At 53.5% G+C, this 21,777-nt stretch overlaps 7 protein-coding genes across 7 annotated transcripts; 2 read left to right on the top strand and 5 right to left on the bottom strand.

Moving 5' to 3' along the window:
- Positions 1-195: 195 nt before the first annotated feature.
- Positions 196-840, bottom strand: F5Z01DRAFT_637875 (uncharacterized protein; the record flags this gene model as incomplete). The annotated part of the gene is made up of 2 exons (XM_046262315.1): positions 196-684; positions 772-840. 2 exons carry the CDS (start codon positions 838-840, stop codon positions 196-198), a joined length of 558 nt encoding a protein of 185 aa, XP_046117052.1.
- Positions 841-2,337: 1,497 nt separating this feature from the next.
- F5Z01DRAFT_637876 (uncharacterized protein) lies at positions 2,338-2,977 on the bottom strand (the record flags this gene model as incomplete). The annotated part of the gene is made up of 3 exons (XM_046262316.1): positions 2,338-2,375; positions 2,435-2,841; positions 2,913-2,977. The coding sequence occupies 3 exons, from the start codon at positions 2,975-2,977 to the stop codon at positions 2,338-2,340; spliced, it is 510 nt and encodes a 169-aa protein (XP_046117053.1).
- A 2,315-nt stretch (positions 2,978-5,292) lies between these two features.
- On the top strand, positions 5,293-6,409 carry F5Z01DRAFT_737917 (uncharacterized protein; the record flags this gene model as incomplete). Its single annotated transcript, XM_046266809.1, has 3 exons — positions 5,293-5,819; positions 5,881-6,274; positions 6,339-6,409. Exons 1-3 carry the CDS (start codon positions 5,487-5,489, stop codon positions 6,407-6,409), a joined length of 798 nt encoding a protein of 265 aa, XP_046117054.1. The 5' UTR covers positions 5,293-5,486.
- A 2,043-nt stretch (positions 6,410-8,452) lies between these two features.
- Positions 8,453-10,072, bottom strand: F5Z01DRAFT_624646 (DnaJ domain-containing protein; the record flags this gene model as incomplete). Its single annotated transcript, XM_046261384.1, has 1 exon — positions 8,453-10,072. One exon carries the CDS (start codon positions 10,070-10,072, stop codon positions 8,453-8,455), a length of 1,620 nt encoding a protein of 539 aa, XP_046117055.1.
- A 4,687-nt stretch (positions 10,073-14,759) lies between these two features.
- Positions 14,760-16,278, bottom strand: F5Z01DRAFT_175358 (Metallo-dependent phosphatase-like protein). The gene is made up of 3 exons (XM_046257941.1): positions 15,894-16,278; positions 15,785-15,845; positions 14,760-15,733 (listed from the first exon to the last, which is right to left on the bottom strand). The coding sequence occupies exons 1-3, from the start codon at positions 16,023-16,025 to the stop codon at positions 14,850-14,852; spliced, it is 1,077 nt and encodes a 358-aa protein (XP_046117056.1). The 5' UTR covers positions 16,026-16,278; the 3' UTR covers positions 14,760-14,849.
- Positions 16,279-16,626: 348 nt separating this feature from the next.
- Positions 16,627-17,835, bottom strand: F5Z01DRAFT_175522 (uncharacterized protein). The gene is made up of 2 exons (XM_046257945.1): positions 17,087-17,835; positions 16,627-17,037 (listed from the first exon to the last, which is right to left on the bottom strand). Exon 1 carries the CDS (start codon positions 17,718-17,720, stop codon positions 17,103-17,105), a length of 618 nt encoding a protein of 205 aa, XP_046117057.1. The 5' UTR covers positions 17,721-17,835; the 3' UTR covers positions 16,627-17,037; positions 17,087-17,102.
- Positions 17,836-19,891: 2,056 nt separating this feature from the next.
- Positions 19,892-21,067, top strand: F5Z01DRAFT_624337 (uncharacterized protein; the record flags this gene model as incomplete). The annotated part of the gene is made up of 1 exon (XM_046261372.1): positions 19,892-21,067. One exon carries the CDS (start codon positions 19,892-19,894, stop codon positions 21,065-21,067), a length of 1,176 nt encoding a protein of 391 aa, XP_046117058.1.
- Between the last annotated feature and the right edge of the window lie 710 nt (positions 21,068-21,777).

The following is a 21,777-nucleotide window of genomic DNA, read 5'->3' on the forward strand; positions in this document are numbered from 1 at the left end:
CATTCTCTTAGCAGATCTAACTTTTGCGAGGAAGAGAGTGATAATTGCGAAATGATGATTGCCACTTCAAAGCTACCAGACATTTATTCTGTAACGTCGAGTGGTCCAGCTTAGTTGTTGAGCCATTCTCATCTTTGGCAGAAACAGACTACCTAAAGCGTATGATCCCAAATGTTCAGGCAAGCAAGCCGACCCTCATCCCGCAATGTAAGTACCCGAGGGCCTACCAGTGCACCCGCCTCCTGGCGCAGCGCACTGGTTGGGAAGGGGGATGAAGTCGGGAGACTGGCAATCATCCACGTAGAACCGGATATAGCTGCCCGTAGCCTTCTCCTCAACAGTGATGAAGACACCATCGTCCGAGGAACCGCCTTGCCATCGCATGGTCCAACCTTCGCATCCGTTGATGTCGCGTCTGTCATCAGGATCGTAGTTGTTAAAGTTGTCATAACACTCCTGATCCCAGTTCTGATAGCCGTTGTTCAGACAGCTCGCATCATCGGGACCATTCAGTCTGACGTTGCAAATGGGGGAGCAGCAAATGTTTCCGAATCCACAAGGAGCGGGGAGAGACCCGTCTATGATTGAAATGGTGAAGTCGCTCGCGTACGCAGGGTCTCGAGCGGCAATGTCTTTGGCGGGGTCAAGGCCATCCGAGGTAAGGCCCCTCGAGGGCTTGATGGTCTATTGCGATTCTCTGTCAGTATGACCGAGTCGACTACGGACAGGAGTATACTGGATATCCCATGTTGAGGTTGCAGTGCAACTCACCCGAGACACGGCTTGGTCAAGTAGACCCAGTGCAAAGGTTGCAGCGAGGAAAGATCGAACAGAAGGCATTTCGTTGGCGCTATGAATGTTGTATAGAGAACAAGTTGAGACAAATTGTAAAAGGCGGTAGAGTTAGTCTTCTGTTTTAAAGATTCTAGGCGGAATCGTTCGCTTCTTTTATACATGTACTCGAGTCCTGGACTTTGACGGCTGGGTTCCCCCGACTGACGAGGCAAAGGCAGTATGTCGGACACACTGTTTGTCCGACTGCATGAGCTCGATGCCATGTAATTCTGGAATCTATTACGTCCTTTGATGCTCAGACTGACGACTCGACATGCGGCCATGGCTATGTGATATCTGACATTGAGGCTGCTGCATCAAGTGTTGATGTCAGCCGAGATCTATAAGTTATGGCGTCTCCACATTGAAAATCTTCAATATAGCATGTTGCCAGACTATGTAAAATGAATCGATCGTGATCTGGCGAGGATGGATGAGTCGTGACGTGGGCCAACCCCAAAGGATTCGCCAAGAGACATGGATTGTGTAGCATTATTGATCAATGTTGGCGAGTCTGCCGTGGCCGCTCCACCGGCCACCGAGGACCAGACCAGTCGTACCCTTACATTATACAAGGCAATCGGAAGTGTGCATTCCGAATAACTTTAACGTGGACATGTTCCGGCACGTTAGCCGCGAGTCGACAACCCTGCGAGCTATGACCACTATATGACGACTATAGTGATTCTCAAGAATAGAATCGAGAAACTCTCGAAGCTATATGGCTGTCACGTGTTACGGGTAGGAGACTAGTAGGAACTAGGAGGATAGGCCTTCGCCGCCCCCTGGTTGTGAAAAGGTAGTTGTTAAACGTTAGTTATTGTAATCGGCTTTTTTAGAAGCGAGTATATATGTTAATAATTCTAGATTAGCTTCCGGGATAATACTCTGTATTATATGGACTATGTACGAAGCGAGGAAAATCCCAGGCCCGCTTAATATAACCTTTATAGCTAGTGCTCTAAGAAAGGGGAGAAAGGGATAGGGGGCCGTAGGGGTGAGATAAGTAGATATCTAACCCCAGCCCATAAGAGTTCCACCTCAGTAAGTACTAGATCTAGAAGCGTTTTTAATTTATTCAGGCTTTTTTATATCCAATCACTAATAGCTTTAGGGCGACAATGAAATCCTAGTTTAGATACCAGTATAGCGCGATCCTCTGCTAGTCGTGGATCAACGCTTGGGAATTATCCAAGGCAGCACGGACAGTTGCCACCGACTTCGCGGGCTACGACGGCACAAACCATGTTAGCGCAGCGCATGGGAGAAAAGGCAGTTCGGCACACCGACTTTTGCACTCGACCAAGCTTCCAACAGTGCCTGCCACCTCTCGCGGCCGGAAGTGCACGTTGTACTGTGCAGGAACTGGAGCATCGGTCGGGGTCATATTGTCCGCATGACGAAACGCCATGGGGTTTTGCGCGGAGATGAATATGGAAGATACAAATGTCCGCGTTAGGTACATGTAGTAAAGAGACACGCAACGCATGATTTCATTACAAGTTAGAACCGAAGGTGGATGCCTGCATCGGGGTCCGACCCTGTGGAAGTTGTCCATCAGTGGCTGGCTCATGTTAGTACAGGATAGCGTGCTGCTCACAGTCGATGTACTTCTCCGCCACCGCAGCACTGTGGGCTATCCTGTGGACGGGTAACAAGGGACATGCCAAGACTTCTAGCATTAGGGTGCTGTTGATCCGCGCCGTGTTATTGAACGTCCATCCCTCGGGCGCCGGTGACGAAGAGGGGAAGTCTGGGAGTGAGGGCACGGGGACGTCAAAGGCCACTGTCCGGACTTGTTCTTCCCTGGCCACTCTTGTGCGCTTTATGAGTGCCTCGGCGACGGGGCTGAACTCGAGAAATGATGATCCTGGCCACCCGTAGTTGATGAGAAATGGAATGGAGGCTGGGCACCGGGACTGTGCGTGAATGAAATGGATACTTTGGCCGTCTACTTGGGCTGTAGAATAGTTGAGTCTGCCACGGTAAGCCCACATGGCTTGTGAGCTAGTGCATGAGAAGTCACTTACCTAATCATGTCGCGCTGCTCCCTTTCCCAGTCAAATTCGTGCACTCACTGCGGTTTGGGAGATTTGAGCGTGTTCATGTCAATCTCCCAAGAGGATCCAAGCCCAGCATACATGTACTCGGGCGCTTCTGGTAGTATGATGAAGTTGACGATGTTGAACATTTAAAGATTGAACTGGTCTGCCGCAGCCGTCGCAAAATTGTAAAAGATACATCTATTCCTCAAATCGGATCGGCCCGCGTGCGTTCCTTGGCACCTGGCCTTCAAGTTCCATACCGGGTGGGACCGGGTTCCACAAGGTCTATCATTCACGTAGCTTTACCAATTGAAGGGTAATTGATTTCTTTGCGTGTCATCACTCAACTATCCTTAGCCAGGTACGTAAATGTATATTCGGGATGCATTTGCATACAGAAAACACGATGCTTTGCTCCAGTCTACTGCTGCTGAGTTCTGAATACTGGGTGTCCAATATGTGTACCACCGTCAAGTTCTTGGACTGCTCAGTTCCATCGACTGGGACGGATTAATATCAAGCGCCCAACGCTGACTCACGTAGCATGTCCCTTGATCAGAAGATCTCTATTCCAGGGACGCTGGAGGCCGAACTCATTATTCCTGTCGCGCCAACTCTAGCTTGGTCTTCGCGTTGTGTCTATCACTTGAATCATGTCTATCATGGGAAATAGCATGGCGACTTCACCTATTATTAACTCTCTATCTCCCTCAGACCTGTTATTAGACGCGGTGGACTTCCGCGATACCTCTTTTCTTTTTTAGAAGCAGAAATCCTTTGAATTACTATCGCTTATGCCTAATGCTATTATTCAAAGGGATCCGAAAATCACTGAAGATGTTTTAATATTTATAGAGCAGAACCTTACTAATAAAGTTAGGCCACCCTTAATCGTTAAATTTAAGGAGGCAATAGTTATACGAGCCATCAAATAAGCGTTTCCTCATGACGAAATTTCAGTGCTAGAAGTATTTGACTAGAGGAAATATGGCGATCTTCACCTGATATGCATGAGCTATATTCCTAGCACCACGTTGCGCGAGGCCTAGGGAGACTTTGCGGAATAAGATAAGAGGCGTGTATGCAATCAGCTCCGCCAAGTTGTATCCATCTTGTGTTGCCTCCAACAGCCCAAGTCGACTCCTCTCATCGGTACCTATAATGGGCTGGGTCCTCTAATGCCCCTTCTTATGGGCTGACGACCGGATATCTCCACATGAAGGATGTCTTTGGAAAAGCCTTTTGAGCTGCCGACGCGGATCCTTATCTTCTCCGTGGCCTCATTGATGATCTCGGTGAGTATCACCGTCAATCCTGATCCCATTCATGGTCTCTGGGCTTCGTCGCATGACCAATTCCGTGGCGAACCGAGTGCAAAGGTCGCCCTTGGTGGGAAAGCGGACTGGAGGCGGGAAACGGCTTCCAAGACGGAGCTCTTGCCGGAAGATTGGTCACTAAGGACAATGATTGGCGACAGATGAACAATCTCGCCACCGTGCAGCTCCCGGAGGCTGTCGATTATGTCGAGTAAAGCTTTTGCCTCCGGACTGTTGAGCTAGTCCAGCCCCACGGAATCAAGTGCAATATCGGCCATATCTTCCATAACCAAATACAGCGCTGTTTTGGCTTACTGGTCTGTAATAGATTGGACAATATGACCTTCTGATGGGTTGACACAAAAAGAAAAGGCTGGTGGAAGTTTGGGGAGAGAGTTACCAGGCTGCAGCGCGCCTTGTTGTTGCGGTAATACTACATTTCCCGCACCTCATTGAGGTGCCAGCAGATTGTACGAAGCACTGACGACCTGCATGCAACTCGAATTCGCCTCTTGGGTGGCTAAAATTTCAGCGGCTGGTCCTGGTGTGCTCGGCAAGGTAACCATCGACCCCAAGTCGGGATGAAGAGAACCACACCGCCATGATACACAAAGTCCGCAATCCTTCCGCTATTGCTTTGTCAGTTATCGGGGCTTCCACAAGCCTACATGCACTTCCATCCAGCCTGGTCTTTTAGCAAGGACTCTTGAGATCCTTACTACAGGGTTTCCGATCCTTCACATTCGGATTCGTCAGCCAAGGCCCGTCGTATCTTTGAAGCCATGTAAGAAGCCGAAATCAGGCGTAAAGCGGGGTGAATAAAACCGACAAGTATCTCAGATGACACAGGACAAGATTACCGCTATAGTATATGCAGGTATACATGACCTCATTTCAAAGAATACCAAGACCTTCGAAGGATTTGGTGAAAACTATCTACGTCGCCAAGTCCTGCATACATTTTGTAGCTTCCCTATTTCGTAGCAACTACACGACAAGCAAAGAAGTAATCAACTCACACACATCGCCACTTATCCTCGGCACGCTTGGCATGATCATATCTTCGGATGAGATATCCGGACGAACCTTTGAACGATGAGGCTAGGCGCGTCTGAACAGAGTAGCAGACTCGGGTGCAAGACGAGTCGAGACTAATGTGAAATCTACTTAAAGACATGAATTCCCCTGATAATCACCGCTCTGATCAGGGACTCAACCCACTCAGAGATCACTCGAGATCACATTTCAAGAAGCTTCTTAAGAAACATTCCGATTCCTCTCTACCGCAAAGATGCGTCTTCCTCTATTCTTGACAATCTCGGCTCTGGCACCACTTGTTTTGGGTGCTGCCATCGAGCCTCGCCAACAAGACGGGCAAGTGTACTGCGACAGAGGAGACGACGAGCTCAATGTTGACGACTGCCGCGGCGCCGCCGACATGGTTAATACCGCTTCCGGATATTACAGAGAGATTGCTCAGTTTCGATACGGAAATTGCATCATCGATATCACCAGCCGGCTCGGGATCGTCAATTCGATTTCGGGCCAGCTATATAAGGACTCCATTCTGAGCGTCCTAGACACGTGTGAGGGGCCTGGCTATATCTACCAGCGAGCAAATGAGGTAAGACAAGACACCCCTCTCAGCTCTACAGTTGACATGTATCTAACATGCTCGTGCATAGGTCAAGGTCTATCGCTGCGAGATCTGCTCGTACGGCGTTTGCGCTGAATGCAATGACCCCGGTCAGGGCCCCCTGAAACGCGATGTTGCCGAAATCGAAGCATCCTCCCAAATTCAAAAGAGACAGGACAGCCCTGAGCCGGGTTTGTCCTGCGGTGGCTGGAACCCGGCTGTCGACGCGGACAACTGCCGCGATGCCGCCGACGAGCTCGACGCCCAGGGGGGCAACGTCGAGCTGCCTTTCCGTGAAAATGTTGCCGGCTGCAACATTGCTGCGGAGCAAAAGAAGCCCAATTTATACATGCCGCGAAGCCAGATTGCCGCCATTCTTCGTCATGGGACGGACCTGTGTGAAAGTGGGGGGTACATTGGCATGATTAGCGACACACAGAATTGTAAGTGCTGATCGGCATCCTTGTTTGTTCACCATGTTCAATCGATCTAACTATCTATCTGCAGCTCTAGTTGATGTTTTCTATGGCAAAATCTGTGGTAAATTTGGCTTCGGTAATGGTGGTTGCACGCCGTAGGATGGTGTGTTACGACACGACATGGACAACACATACGCACGCTCTTTTATCGACAGTCGACTACTACAACTAGATAAGTTTACTCTACTATAAAGGGAGCCTAGCTTCAATAAACTCAGTCTCTACTCAGCTCCCTAGTATCTCTTGAAACAGGCACAGAAGCATTAGCCCTATAGTCAACTTGAATCTTTGGATTAGCCAAGATCGAGCGGACGCTGTAACAAGCAGAGTGACTATTACTCTCAATGTGTGAATTAGGGGTCATCCGGGTTGTAGCAAGCATTTTCCGTTGGCGGTAGTTATGAAATGAGACAGCAGGATCGTACACACATAGCCCAGAATGAAGAATGGTGCGGCGTATCGTTCCGAGGTGACATGAACCAACACTCGTCACGAGCCAAGGAGGGATGTAAGATGAAGGGAAGATCCTGACAAACACCTCGCCCTGACGATCCTGGGCAACGCAGTCAAGATCGGGGACGCGGAACGGCTGGGCGCAGTGATTCGTCTCAAAATATCGACGAATGCTGATCACTTCAGGACTTCTGGACACTAGACCGGCTGGATCGAAAATCACACAAACATCCGTAAATGCGCCATCCGAGGCTATACGCACACGCGGACAGGCTAATAAGTGTTTTCCTAGCTTCTAGAAGGAATGTTAAGGTCAAGTATCTCTCGTCTTGAGAGTGTCGTCAGCGTGGGCTCTAGCATCACTTCGGCGGTCTTCACCGTCTGGCAAGCAGTGTCGAATAATTCCTCATCCAGTCCATAATAGCACATTTCGCCCGAACGGCTGACAACCATATTATGAACCGACAACTGCGGCAAGAAGGATAGTTACGGAAGTGGAATTCATCTTACTATAGTCTCCCTAGGAAGCGTGGCCGATGCATGTTGTCAACCCCGATCTACACGACTATCATTACCTATGGCAGATGTATTACATCCCTCTATTCTTGAAACATGCACGACATGTTTCACCCTTTACTCCACCACAACAACATTCACCGTACTAATCTCGACAAATCACAATTTGCTGCAACACACGCCAAAAGTAAAGACAGCCAAAAAAACATACAACAGCCGGTATTCGCTGGTCGTCACCGACCCAACTACTAATCAGCCCCTCAGCGGCTTGACTATGGGAGAGCGGACGGGATCCCGTATTTTCCACTGGGTATGGTCGTATGTGACAGAATGTACAGTTGTTCCTGTTTATGAAAATTTGAAACAACAAATCTTGACGGACAATGGAATTCGTCGATCTCCGCGCGGGCAGTCCGATACCCTCCCGCGCCGTTCCGGTGGGAGGCGGCGGCTTCACCGGATCTTCGTCGCCCTCGCTCTTACAGCTGGAGACGCCGAGGCGGGATGCGAGACGGATGCGCCGAGAGAGGTTGCCACGTAGTATGACGATGATGATCTCAGCCTCTCTAAGACACCCATGTCGCAGTGTCGGTACAGCCAACTAGACTCGCGCGGTCGCTAGGACACCTCGCGCTGCAAGCTTCCAAAAGGCATAGCGAATTCACGGCAGCCATCCTTGTTGTACAAGTAGGTATATTGTCATCTACTCATCTGATGGGGAAAGCGGTCTGATGCGCAAAATGCCTCCCTCTATCCCCCTCCACCCTGTGAAATGAGTGTGGTATAACAGTCCATCCAAAAACCAAAAAAAAAAAACAAAGAACGCCGTAGGAAATGTCTCCTCTTCGATAAATTTCCGCCAAATGTGGGAGAGCTCGTCGCGCGAGTTCCCAATGCTTCGCTTACCGGACGCCGCGTTCTCCCATACAATGCGAGCGAAACACATCTACACGGCAAGGCTCGTGGAAAGCTGCCGCCAGATGCGAGACCCGTGTATGATGCTCAAACTGGAAAATACAAAAGCACAAGCAAAGCAGTGTCGCACTGCTGGTTCATAAAGACATGATTGTTCTCCTCGCGCAGAACAGTGAAGAAGTAAGTGGGGAGTCAACTCGACCCCTTGGCTAGTGGTCACGCCATGTACCATCCACGCGGCGGACGGGCTGAGGAACCCTAGGCCTGAGCGGTACCGTACGGGCCGCGTGTGTGGTAGGTGCTGAACTGGACGTCGTCGGCGCGGATGGGCTTGGATTCCTTGTACGCGGGATAGTGGCTCCGCGCAGGCTCGTACGAGTACCCATCGCCATAGTAGCGGCTGCGCTCGGGGGCTTCCCGCCCGTAGTACTGCTGGTTCTGCACCGTGGTCTTGTTGTTCGTGACCTTGTAGCGGATCGCAGAGGGATGCTCCGGGGAGCGCGTCTTCCTCGAGCTGCGGTGCTTGCCCGAGTGGCGGGGCTCCTCGTAGTACTCTTCCTCGGACTCGTCCAGATCATACTGCGCGTGCATCTTGGAGCGGCCGCGGCCGCGGTTCACCGACCGGTCTTCTGCAAACGTCTCAGCTCGCCTAGGCGGGGGGCCAGGGCGCACGGGGATAGGCATGGTGTGCGTGCGACTGATGCCCCGGGGTGGCGAGCTGCCCATGGGGGGCTCCGCGTACCGTGCGGCATTCCGAGCGGCGGGCGAGTCGTGGGCGAGATTCGGGTCCTCGCGGATGGGATCCTGGGACGACCGGTGCATCGGACGTTCCCGTGCGACGTACGGCGCGTCAGCCGAGCCACGACGAGGCCGTGCCGATGATCGATGGATCGCCTCGTCCTCAGGCACCGGGAAGATGGGAACGCCACCAGCCGTAGGGGGCGGGGTGGGCGCGGCTGGTGGCTTCGGGCCGTGGTAGCTCTGCGATCGCTCGACGCCAGGGACATCGCGAGAGCTGTTGATGTACGCGCGCGCAGCGTCGACCTTGGTAGCAGTGTCGGTTGCTGCACGGCGCAATTTGAACTCATCTCGGCCCGATGATCGCTCGCGGGGGTCCTCGTGCTTCCGGCTGGATTTCCTTGGGATGGGCTGTGGCTCGTCGTAGAGATCCTCTTCAATGTAGGGGTGCTGCGGCTCACGGTCGCGGCGCTTCTCTTCCTTGCTCAGCTTCTTCTCCTTGGCTTCCTTGCGCTCTCGCTGCCGCTTCTCCTCCTTCTTGGCCGCACGACGAGCGTCTTCCTCATCGCGCTCTCGCTTCTCGCGCTCCTTCTCACGCTCCTTGGCCTCCTTGCGCTTGCGGCGTTCCTTCTCGTCCTTCTTCTCGCGCTCCTTCTCCGCCTCGCGTTTTGATGGCTTTGGCTCGTGGTAGCTCTCGCCGCGGCGGGGCATGCGCACGTCAGGCTCATAGTAGCGAGGGCCGCGCGTCTCGTCGTGGGAGCGAGAAAACGCATAAGCCACCTTGACGCCCTGGGGAGGCGGGGGAGGTCCGTCGCGGTACGACTTGGAGCGAGGCTCAGCTGTCCGGATCTCGATGTCGGGGTATTTTGTCGACCGGGGCGCCGACGTGTTGGGCTTGTTCTGGTATTGGCGTCGGAGCTCGGCCAGCTTTATTTGGTCGTCGTACTTCTCGCGCTGCACTTCGTCGCTGAGAATCTCGTAGGCCTCCTGTACCCTCTGGAACTCGTCCTGCTTGATGGCTTTTTGCTGTGGATCTTGTACCTTGTCGGGGTGGCATTTGAGGATGAGCTTGCGGTGGGCTTGTCGAATTTCCTGTATTTGGGCGTCCTGGGAAACCCCGAGGACCTTATATGGGTCCATTTGGGCGGTCATGGTGGTCTTTGACTGACGAGAAAAATCTTGCTGTCCTTGGACGGGGGACGGGCGTTTTGGTCCTCTGATGCGACGCGGTCTGGCGTTTGGGCTCGGTCAAGAACTAGACGGCGTCTATCTACCTTGTTGCTGTTCCTGGAATGGATCGCACAAAAAAGTCAAGTCCAGCAGCAGGTAGAATCCGTTGACCGTAATTAAAGGGACGAATATGCTGGACAGGTCCTTGTTGTCGGCGGTGGTGTTGTTATTGTCGTCGTTGTCGTCGTCGTGAAGAAGGGTGTACCTCAAACAGCCAGCTGCTCAGGTATGGACGGCGGTAGTTAGTTGTCTTGTGCAGGAAACGTGAAAGAGGCCGAGTTCCTTTTGAGGAATCCGACTGCTAATTAATGAGGTCAGAGGTGCTGATGATTGTTTCTGGCTGGAGGACTGTCCCCTGATCAGACGCCAGAAAAAGAGGGGGGGCGAGTGAGGTGGTTGAACGGGTCGGGTGGGTGACTTTTTGAGGGTGGTGGTGCCACTGGCAGGGATGGGTCGCTGTGACGAGTCGTGGGCGCGCTGGGTTGCAGCAATAGGTGACTTTTGAGGTGGTCCCAGTGGATGCGGGCTTGGCGCCTTTAAGAGGTCGAGATGGCCGTCGTTTATGCTCGCCGCTGCAGTCGCTGATTTGCAGTCCAGTCGCTGCAAGCAACAGTGCTGACAGATGTTGGTGAATAAGACTTGTTGGTGAGGTAATGCTCAGTCGTGAAAGACGGGTGATGACGGATCCTCGCGGACTTTGGAACGCTGCGTCGTTGATTCCGTGAATAATCTGGCTCTGTCTGTGATTGACGACTAATTACCGACTCCGGTGACGTCGAGAAGATTGATGTCCCCGGGATTCCTGCTCCCCCTCCCACTCGACAAGTGTCAAGGCTCCAGTCCGAGGCCAAGAACCGATCTTCCAGGTGCCTGTGGCCCTCAGATGGCCTGGCGCTGGACAACAGAGCACCGCAGGGCCGCTGCAGGGGAATGGATCAGTCGCGTCGGGGCCAGCTGCACAGAAGCTGAGGGAATTGCAAAGTACCTCCGTGTGGCGCAGGCGTTGAGGAGGTACGAGGCCTTTGCGTGACGGTGGCGCGGTGGATGAGGTACTCGCCGAGCACCAATCGCGAGCGAGTGACTCCAGACCAGTCGGGTGCGCTTAGCGAAGGCGAAGGGCTCACCGACAGGAGGCAAAAGAAGTAAGATGCGATTTTCGACAAGAATCCGATAATAGAGGTGTCAATGCTGCGCCCACATCCGGTGGCGGACTGTCGCTGGTGTTTGACACTGGTTGGGGTTGGCCTGGTTCCTGGTGGCGGATTGCGGGTGCTTCCAGGCGGGAGCTTGCAAAGCTTCGCGGTGGGAAATATGTGTGCCTGGCGATTATAGCGGGTGGCGAGCGAGAGCTGCACGTCAGTAGCCGTCAGGTGGGCACGTGGTCATTGGTCTCGAAAATTCCTCTTGCAAACCTGAGCTCGACACAGGAATTTGAAATGACAACCTTGCGGCGATAATAAATGCCTGGATGGATAGCAATTCAATGTCAACAAAGGCCTCTCGCGATCGTCCAGGCGACGGTCTTGTAGTGCAGGGAATCGCAGTAGCTTGCGCAGCAGCGCGCAGCAGGACAAGCGGTGAGGCAGCTTGAGGCCCCGAGCGAGGCCAACGAGAAGCTTCAATGTGCAAAGGGCCACTTCCTACTGGAGGCAGGGTCTTTGCTCAGGTGATGGCCTTGGTGGAGAGCCGACGATGGAGGCGACTGGAGATCGAAACTGTTTGAGAATGAGACTGGTCCAGCGAGCGGAGGGCAGCTGCGACAGTGCAGGCTGCCAGACAATGCCGCGATGATGATTACGACTGATGTTCGTGGATGATGGAGGCTGAGTCTTTTTAGACTTAGTATCCGAGCTGACAATCCGGTCTAGAGGGCAATGGAAGACAAAGTGAGTCTCTGCCTTCATTGAAAAACATTCCTCCAGTCTCTTTCACTTACACCGGGCGCTCCTGCTCTTACTCAATCCATCCGCCGCGAGGCTGTTGTTTTCTGGGGTAATCGCACCCTGTAGATCTACCTAAGGCATGTGCTAACTCACCGCCCACCGGTATTGGTGCTGGTTGTCTCACACCAAACTATTGCCCTTTCATTTGATTGATCATTATTTCGCATCATATCAATTCAAGTGGCCGCCAGTGCCACAAGTCATTGCCCTTTCGCTTCAGCTTGTGCTCATTCTCGGCACGGCGCACACACTGACCCCGTCATCTGCCTGCCAACGGGTCTCAGATTGACCTGCCCCCATCGTATCGTGGCTGCCGAACGGCCTCATCACACTGCATGTGCTGGCCGTCGACTCATTATCCGCTCAGAATGCCCTACGCCTGCATAGTGCTACCCCAGCTGATCACCGAGAAGCCTGGCCTCAGCGGCTCAGCCTGCGCTGTAATAGTCGTCGAGTAAAAACAATTGTTTGTTCAGTTATACACGTGAGGCGTCCCGCGCTCTACGTCGGACAACCATCCATAAGTCTCGCGGGCTCTCCATGCAAGATCACTGGTCTGGTGGAATCGCTGCGCGTGCATGACTTGGCCACCAGTGGGATCGTAGCCGGTGCAGGCCGCAGCAGTGGTCAGTCGATGCTTTCTGTTGGCTTGTATTGGTTTGGCTCGGCTTGGCAATGCTCTGTCGACGGACTACTACTCGTACGTACCTATCGCCGAGTGCAACATGGCCGCGCGGGTCCTGGACCTCTCTCTCTGTAGGTCCTGTCCTGAGGACCTGCAGCTTTTCTGGCCAGGTGCAGGACACCATCTCCCGTCTGGCCACAACAGCTGCATTGTGTATCATGCCAGTATGTAGCTCGCCCCGCCATTCTGCGTCCTATCATCGCCTGGTCGTACACGATGGAGGGGTGATTGTGCTGCTCGCGTCTACACGACCAACCGATTCACAGCCATCTGACAGGTAAGCAAAGGCAGGGCTCAGATGCTGTGCTGAACCTCCATCCATCTTGTAAGACAGACACATTGATTAAGGTGGTACGCCAACAATGGGACGGACGGGGCGGCGCGCACTATTGGACGGTGCACTATCCACGAGGGTGGGAGGGACAGAAAGTGCACCAGAACTTCGAAGCCTTTTTTCGATTCGGCGACGCGGGCGAATCATTCGCTAGTGACAGCTTCGGCCAGTGAGACACGAGCCACGACGCCGTGACTGGTCAGACAGCGGGCGGTCTACAGCAACCTATGAGGGGGAACTTTGCTCGGTACATACTGCTTCTGTCCCTTTCTCTTGGATACTCTGTCCTGGCGGTCAGGGAGTGGACCTTTCGTGAGCTATTTCTAATGCTACGTATTAGTGTTCACGTAAGGCTGGGATGACCTGCGTATGGGAATGTATCGAGCGGGAGGATTTGCCCATTTTGAGGGGAAATGAGGCCAGGGCACCCCAGCCATGGGGCGACGCGCTAGGAACATTTGATATTTGGCTGGGAGGGTGATCGGGCTGGGCTCAGAAGCGTGGGGAAAGGTGACTTGGAGATGTGATGGCAAATGATCACAAGAGCCTCAGGCGCTTGCGTCGGAACGGAGGGCCCTCCTGAGGGTGGGAGGAATTGCACGTGGTGGGCTGTCGCTGAAGTGGGTGATGGCCGATGACTTCATGCGGGCTTGAAGCAGGTTGGGACGGCGGTTCTACTTCAACTATGATCGGGAAACTGGTTCAAGATCAAGGGTGAAAACTTGTTCCAGTCTAGTGCACAATAAGTGCACGCTATCAATTCACGATCAGCGATTGCGTTTCTAGTCAGAGTCATCTGTTCTGGGCTGTCGTTTGACAGCTGCTACCCCATGAGCGGCCTTGTAGTTCTAATCATAAGACCTACAGGTCAGTCAGTCATACTACCCAACCTCGTAACTAGGTCTCCAAGATATCTCCCGTTGGAAGGAGGTCAATTTAGCAACGGAATACTTTGAATGTCTTACTATAAACTAGTTCCCCAGCGATCTGTCTGGTGGCTGGCAGTCAGGTACCTTAGACATTGGCGGGGTGTAGGGTAAACTATTAGCCAAGTACCACCGACGCGCGGTAAGCTCGCGCGACTCGAAGTATTTCCAAACACACATCACTCACTTCACGTCTCCTTCTGGGGACTGAACATTGGCAACTCGCGATCGCTAGAGACCCATCCATAACCAATCGCTCATTCGACTCACTGAATCCTCCACTGTGGGCTGGTAGGTCGGTATCTCGTGATAATCACTTCACAATGTTGCGTTGACGCCCAAGCGGGCCTGGAGTCCTGGACAGCTAGACTAGAACCTCAACGCAGGTCTCGTGTCCTGCTCCATATAGCTCGATCGGCACATATTCTGCACAAGTATTCATGCAAGAAAAGATGACGATGATGAGGATGCCAAGAGATTCGGATCATCATCAAAGATCTGCCTCCATCGACTGCAATGACCAACGGTCGCCCACGTCCCAGCCTCTCCCAGGTCAGACTCAGGACACCCACCCACTAGATCAAACCATTGAACGCCAACAATGCCTTCCATTTCATTAGATTGTCACCAGAATCATCGAGTCAATGAGATTCCTCATTGAAAGCAATGCACATGGCCCATTTCAGCGTCTTGCCGATGTAAAGCCAACATGGCGCAAGTCGGATAGCAACACTTCTCAGCCCAATCGGCATGAGCCATGTCACCATGGAATGAATGTTCATGGAGGAAACCATCATCATCATGCCTCCCAGACAGGCAGACCAATATCCACGACGATTGGCTTGTTCATCTTCTTGCCCCCTCTGTGTGGGTAGCTTGTCTTCATGATGGCGGCGTTGACGATGCATGTCTCTTGACGTCCCAATCGACCGTGCAGGGCGGCTACGCCGCAACGAAGGGAGTGTGGATCGTCACTCTCCAAGCACGACTTTTCTGTGTGTGTGTGCTTCTCTCTAGGAGAGGAAGTAGAGGAGGGGTTCGCTGTCATAAGCGGAGGTGATGGTGTCTTGATGCAGTGACTTCCATCATTACGCAGAGGATTGGCAGTGCGGGAGGACAATTCAATAAGAGATAACTTGTGACTCCCCTCTGGACTCGGGTCTTGCCAATCATCAACGCATATCTCGTGGTACGGGGTTTGGTCGGCCGTGAGATCCCATGAGACTCGCCTCGCTCCACGGGAGGAATGGACGTGACCGCAGATTGCTAGACGTGGACGGACTCTCCAGAGTGCTTGGCGGAGAGCCTCACAGCCTGTTGATCCCCTATCTGGCGCCATATCACAGTGCGTTCGCGGTGGTGTATGCGTGACCACGATATCAGTGTCGAGCGGAATGTCGTCCCAGAGCCTCGGGAGGTCGTTGTTTGTGGTGGATGTAACCTGCGTATCGTATCCAAAAGCCCACAAACCACGCTTAGGTGAGTACGGTGATCCGAATATGGAGAATGTTGTTCTTACTCCTGTCCTCAGACGAACGGTCGTGGAGGAGTGATCCAGGTATGTTATGGTTGGGGAGTCTGCGAGTAAGGAGAGGCAGTCCTCGTGAGATTGAGGGTTCTGATTGTGGAAATGGGCGCCATGTTCCGCGAGAAAGGCTTTGTCTAGCGTAATGTCATGATTCCCTATGTTGAATGTCAGAAAGGGTTTCTTTAGGAGGATGCTCAATGTTGTACCTGCAACCACAATCTTGGCCTCGTACGGCGCCTTCTCCAGCCACTGTACCGCTCGTGACAACTGGCACGTCAGCTATTAATTCTATACGAAGACCTCACACTCTCTGACCTCGGAGTAGCTCCCTTGGTTGGTGAGATCACCAGCGTGAATCAGGACGTCGCCGGGGGGTAGTTTTGGTGTCGAGTTGTGCGTGTCGGATATGCAGACGAAGCGCGTCCGACGAAAGATTGGCGGTGCCATGAATGGGGTCTCCGATCGCCTCAAGCTTGATAGGAACGCATTGTGCCTCGATCGGCTGGTGTGTGCGCCGTGTCGATTCTTGATGAGTTGAGAGTTCGGAAGGTGATTTGGGAATGGTGAGTGAAATCGTGGAAGCGATTGACCGTGCGTATAGGCCGAGGACAATGGAAACGAGACTTTTGTATAGTAAATGTTGGGAGTACTTAGAGAAAGGGCGAAATCTTGAGTACAGCTGGTCAACCTCTGGGAAGTTAGTAGTGTTATCGGCCAAGTCGTGGTCACGTTGGCAAGCTTTTTGATGGAAACGGGCGACTGGCGTGCACCGGGTAGGCAAATCACCCATCTTCCAGTGTGTGTACTTCTGCTTCTCACAGCATGTGCACTATACATGTACTTTTAGAGATCATAAAGTCTTCACAGAAGTAAGAGACCTGTTTGATACTCTGATTGCGGATAGGCGAGGCTACTCACGAGCCTAGCCCTCCCCGGAAACTGTCTGTGAGTGTTGTTAGTGTAAGGACCAGGAGTAAGTTCCAGGAAGGGCACTTTTCATGACATTCAGTCTGGTCAAATACCTGGATGGCCAGGGTAATGAGCTCTGGGGGAAAGCTGTGTCACCGTTTCATAGATCTCTGCTTCAGTGAATCGCCAAACGAGGTTACTTTGCAAGAAGCCAAGAGCACAGGATGCGAATGCGGATTCACCTTGGATTCATTGTCCCGACTGGTTTGAGTTTCAGATATCTTAACCATTGAGGTCCCCGCAAGTAATAAGTTATGGCTGCAGTGATTTAAGGGCGTGATGCAGACTAAGATATCATCGGGGGCATTCCCGCTTCCACCAATGATTCCTTTCGACGGCTGTCCCAGAAGCCCAGATACGCATATTCTTTATCCCAGTGATGAATATATCAACCTTGTTCGAGTTATACCCCGGCACTTGGAACATCTGTGTCTTTGGTATCAATGCTTGTCGGTAGTTTTGAGCGCATGTGCACGACGAATTTCCCAGTCTAGGAGGATCAGTACAAGTCTCACACAAAAGAGATCTCGAAGACTCACCAGCCAATTTGGGTATCTAGACTTTGGCGCGTTCTAGCCTCATTTGCTTCGCGGCAAAATGAGCGTGCTTTTGGGCCTTGGTATGGCAGGTCGTTGCAAGTATATGCGCTTCGAGGGCGAGTCTCGGAAGCCAGACTCCGCAAACACTCCAAGCAGTCTCTCCTACTGGAGCTATCCTGGAGACCTTGACTTCCCCTTTGGCAGTCTGCTTTGGGGGCGATACGGCACGGGCATTTGTGCTACCCCGAGTGTCGGCCAAGATGGTATTGTTGGAGCATGGATTGAGTTGCTTGCTCCCGATCTCAGCTTCTGTTCCAATCTTGGGAGTAACATGTTCAAAGTTTGACTTCAAATTCACTTTACTCTTCTTCTGCTTCCTGGCAGCTCGTCTTCTCCTTTTCTTAGCACGTCGTTCCGAACGTCCTTGTCTGGGAGGACGGTGAGGGAGGTTATCCGCGGTCGTTTCATCCTTCACCTTGGGGACAGGAGAATGCTCTACACTGAGGCAATGTTCGATGACAGCAGAGGCAGACGTGAATAATTTTCCGCAGCATTTTGCTTGCTGTGGAGTTTGTGGCTTCGTTGATCCTTTGGCGACCATGCTGGGATCCATTGCGTCTTGCTCTGTGTTCATAGCAAACCCGGTCGAGAAAGGTGGTATGTGAAGGCGACGAAGACGAGTGATGGAGGATAAGGAATGAAATAGAACGAGTACTAACAGGCAAGGAGAATGTAGGAAAAACGCATGAGGAGATCGGCCTCACGAGGGGCGGTGAGTTGGCCCTCAACACTTGGGTTGAAAAAGATAGCAAACATGGGACACCAGACGAAGAGATCGAACATGAACCACGGACATCCCATGATCTATGATTGCTCCGGCGGTCGATCGGCAGCGAGATAGGCATTGACTGGCCGACTACGGCTGTGACATGTGCTGGACCTTGTTGTGCCATGCTGCTGAAGAAAAGGTGACTCAAACTCTCGCCGTGTGTAGCCAGTGTTTGTTCGTTCCGCTGTCTCCTGGAAATGAACAGTCCATGTCATGGGGGACATGTGTACGACTTCACTGTGGTATATAGCATGTTCAAGAAACGGCAATTTTGATCGCATCTGTGAAGAGAACGTTGGTGTTCTGCGATTGCAAGCCCTCGTCGGGTGTCCAATCGTGATGAGTTTCTGGAGACCAGGAGGTACTCGTCCAGCCCAAATCAACATGAAGTGTCGTTGAGGAAAGGTCGACGGCGGAAGCCAATGTGCCAGGGCAAGATCTGATGCTCGTATGTACCCACTAGTGATTAACTATCCAGGGGAGCATCTCGCGACTTGGGTGAAGTCTTGAGTCTTGACTCGAGTGCCGTCGAGCATGCGGGGCGCCATGGAGCTAACAGGCCAACAGAAGGATGAAGCTACAGAGCCCTGCCCGACGGGCCGAAGCCGCCCTCCAGTAGCTGTCGGTGCTTCGAGGCAGGCCTGGGTAGCGTCCAGTCGTTTTGTTGATGTTCTGCTGTTTGGATCGCGGGCATTGCTCGCATGCAGGTCGGAGTGACCGATGACAAGTTGTCACATCCCAGAACGAGACAACGCGAGACAATTCGTGGTAACGCGTTTCGGTGCAACAGCCCTGCATGGGCTGTTAGCAGGGAAAGTGAACCGGGGCCCTGGATGACAGCAATCTCGGCTGGGACCGGGGGCAATTCCGTAACGGCACTGGCGCAAAGTGCCAGAAATTGGCGTCGAGGAGCCACTGAGGCCTCGAATCTTTCAAATTTATTTCGCTCAAGGCCCTTCGAACGTTCAGTTTCTCGACAGTCAACAAGTCCCGCGGCACGACAGGCTCAACTGTGAGAACCACGGAACCAGAGAGGTGGTGCAAAGTGCTTGCAGATCGGCTGCATGAAACAGATTCCCCCGCCGCACGTCGACCACTCAAGCGTTCGACTCCTGTTTTCCAAGACGCCATCTGGACCGTCATTGGGCCCATGTCGTCTGCGGAGAGACTGTTGTCACATCGAGTGCTTGAGCACAGCTGCACAGGACGGCGGCCCACAGCTTCGAGGGACTTTGAGACAATCTGTGAAGAGGCCATCAATTCCCGGCAACAGCAGACATGTAATTAATTCTACACAATCGCTGAAACAAGCAGCATAAATCTGCCAGCGCTCGACAAGCGAGTGACGGCTCGAGCCAAGGAATAAATAATCAATGCAGTTTGTGCCCCTGTTTGTCGTCGTCCCCCCGGCACTTATGTTGGTCCAACTAAACCCACTGCCTGCCTGCCTGCCTTCCAGTGCCTGGCCTGGCCTGCACCGGCAAAACCCACCAGCCGCCTCTCGCTCCCCCAAAATCACCATCACAGCCTTTCCCCAAGCATCATTCCATCACTACGGCCATTCCCTCATCAATCTGCCTGCCCACGCCGCCCGACACCCATAGACATACCTCGCCGACACAAACATCACGCTCGCTCTCCCGCTCGCTCGATCACTGCAAGCACGAACAAACACGCGTCTGACCTCGCTTGACCCAGCCTGACCCCTTTCCCTTCTTCCTCCACGGCATGTTGTCGTGAGGACGACTACTGGGAACTGGCGTGGGCACGACACTCTCTACGTACCATTACCGCTCCTTTGTCTCACAATGGCGGCCACCGCTGCCCAGACGACCACATGGACCCCGCCGGCGCGTCAAGAGGACGAGGTAAGACAGTCTGACCTGGGCCGGAACGTGACTGACACAGAGCAGAATTACGACTTCAAGCTGCCTGCCGAGGCAGACTATAATGACGCCCAACTCGCCACGCAGCGCATGAAGTCCGCCAGCGACGATGCCCACCACGAAGAAGCCCCCAAGGACGAGTCCGCCCTTTTACCCGCACTCGAACCCAAGGACGACCAGTGGATCCATCGCGACAAGTTGGCCAAGATTGAGAGCCAGGAGCTGCAAGCAGCTGGTCTATACGTTCCACGCTCACGAGCTCCCAGCAAGCAGGCCAGAGACCGTAGTCGTAGCGCGATGCGGCGCGGCACAGACGCTTCCGAAACGCGGTCGCGTAAGAACTCGGCGTCCGTCGAGCAGAGGGCTTCCGACTACCAAGCCCCCAGCTGGGACCTGAGGACCCCCGAGGAGATTGCCGAGGAGGAAGCCAGTGCCTACTTTATTAGCAATGGGCTGCGGGGGGCGTCGCGGATACCCGTGGCCAAAACCAGCCCTGCGCCCATATCGCTCGACCATCTGGAAAGGGGGACGCTGATGAGCGAGAGTCCCGAGACCACCGCACGATCTAGGAGCGCGTCGGCGAGCCTGCGGAACCCGACGCTCCCTGCCGCCAAACGGTCCAACACGGACATCTCGCCCAAAAAGGCGCCTACGTCGGGGGCCGGTCGCAAGATGTCGAGCGGAGCCAAGGCTGGCCAGCGGCCCAAGACGCGGAATGGCTCTGGCAGCACCACGCGCCCGCCGACGAGGTCGGGCGACTCACCACCCAACAAACAGCCCGAAGGTGATCCGCCATGGATGGTCAACGCGTACAAGCCCGACCCTCGACTGCCGCCTGACCAGCAGCTGCTGCCCACCGTCGCGCGACGGTTGCAGCAGGAGAAGTGGGAAAAGGATGGCACATACGGGAGCGTCTATGACAAGGAATTCCGGCCTCTCAACGACACGGCCCTCCTACAGCCGCCCGAGGCAGCAGCAGGCCAAGCACCGCAGACTGATTCGGCCGACGCGGAGCCTGCGCCCAACGGGGAATGGCCGCTTCGACCAGCAGCCGACAAGTCCCCCAGCATACGGCAGGGCTCCTACTCGACCATGCCCAAGATCTCCGACAAACCGCCCACCTCGCCGATGCCCTCGCCACGACCCAACGCGAACCCGCAAATGTTCCAGCCGCAGATTGAGGTGTCAAGCCCAGCCGCGCAGCGTCCGCCCGAGACCAAGGACGAGCCCAAGCGAGGCGGATGCGGGTGCTGCGTCGTGATGTGACGGGACAGCCCCAGGAAGAAAAAGAGACATTGGGAGGCTTGCGCAAAAGCCGATTTACGACGTTACGACTCCTTCTTCTTTCGCTTTTCCTTGTGATGCGTTTTCTGTTCCTCTTTATACCACCACACATCACACCGACACTAGCGACCGACGCTTTCCATTTGTTCGTTCGCCGGACAGTTGTCCGGGTACACCTGTTTAATCGACCGCTTCTTTTCTTGTTGTGTACTTTGTCAGCTCGCACATTCTCCGTTCATTCGAGCGAAAGCTGGAGTTTTTCTTTTTTCCGTCTTTTCTACGACCAGCCTTCTGGTCTGCTGCATATGTGAGGGGGGGAAGGGAAGGGACTTGGGAGTCCGGGGAGCGCATCTTGGCCGGAGGGTTGCCAACGCAGAGGAGCGGAGCGGAGCGCGCGACATAGAGCGATTGATCAAAGGTAGATGAATCCAAAGCTTTCTCCACTGTGGGTGACGACGCGTGTGACGAATTGGTCGACATTTGGAGGGAGCTTTTCCTCCTGCGGGTTGAGGGATCTCGAGGTCGAATCTCGATGTTGGCGGCCCGTACGCGGCAGCGTTCGCTAACTAGCAAGCTTGGCCGTAAGAACGGTGCTTGGCGGAGAGGTGATTCCATTCGCAGAACGGTAAACCTGATCTTGCGTCAATGGACCCGGATGGCACGGCAGATCTGCTGGCGTTGCCGTGAACCGG

The sequence above is a fragment of the Emericellopsis atlantica genome, assembly GCF_019669845.1.
Source record: "Emericellopsis atlantica unplaced genomic scaffold F5Z01scaffold_18, whole genome shotgun sequence".
Classification (NCBI taxonomy): domain Eukaryota; kingdom Fungi; phylum Ascomycota; class Sordariomycetes; order Hypocreales; family Bionectriaceae; genus Emericellopsis; species Emericellopsis atlantica.

What these genes read in the sequence shown, in the direction of transcription:
- F5Z01DRAFT_175522 (XM_046257945.1), bottom strand. Translation starts at nt 17,720, where the DNA reads ATGAACACAGAGCAAGACGCAATGGATCCCAGCATGGTCGCCAAAGGA.
- F5Z01DRAFT_175358 (XM_046257941.1), bottom strand. Translation starts at nt 16,025, where the DNA reads ATGGCACCGCCAATCTTTCGTCGGACGCGCTTCGTCTGCATATCCGAC. An exon ending in ACCAAGGGAGCTACTCCGAG is followed by an intron (nt 15,846 to 15,893) that starts GTCAGAGAGTGT and finishes CTGACGTGCCAG; the next exon opens with TTGTCACGAGCGGTACAGTG. An exon ending in GGCCAAGATTGTGGTTGCAG is followed by an intron (nt 15,734 to 15,784) that starts GTACAACATTGA and finishes CATTCAACATAG; the next exon opens with GGAATCATGACATTACGCTA.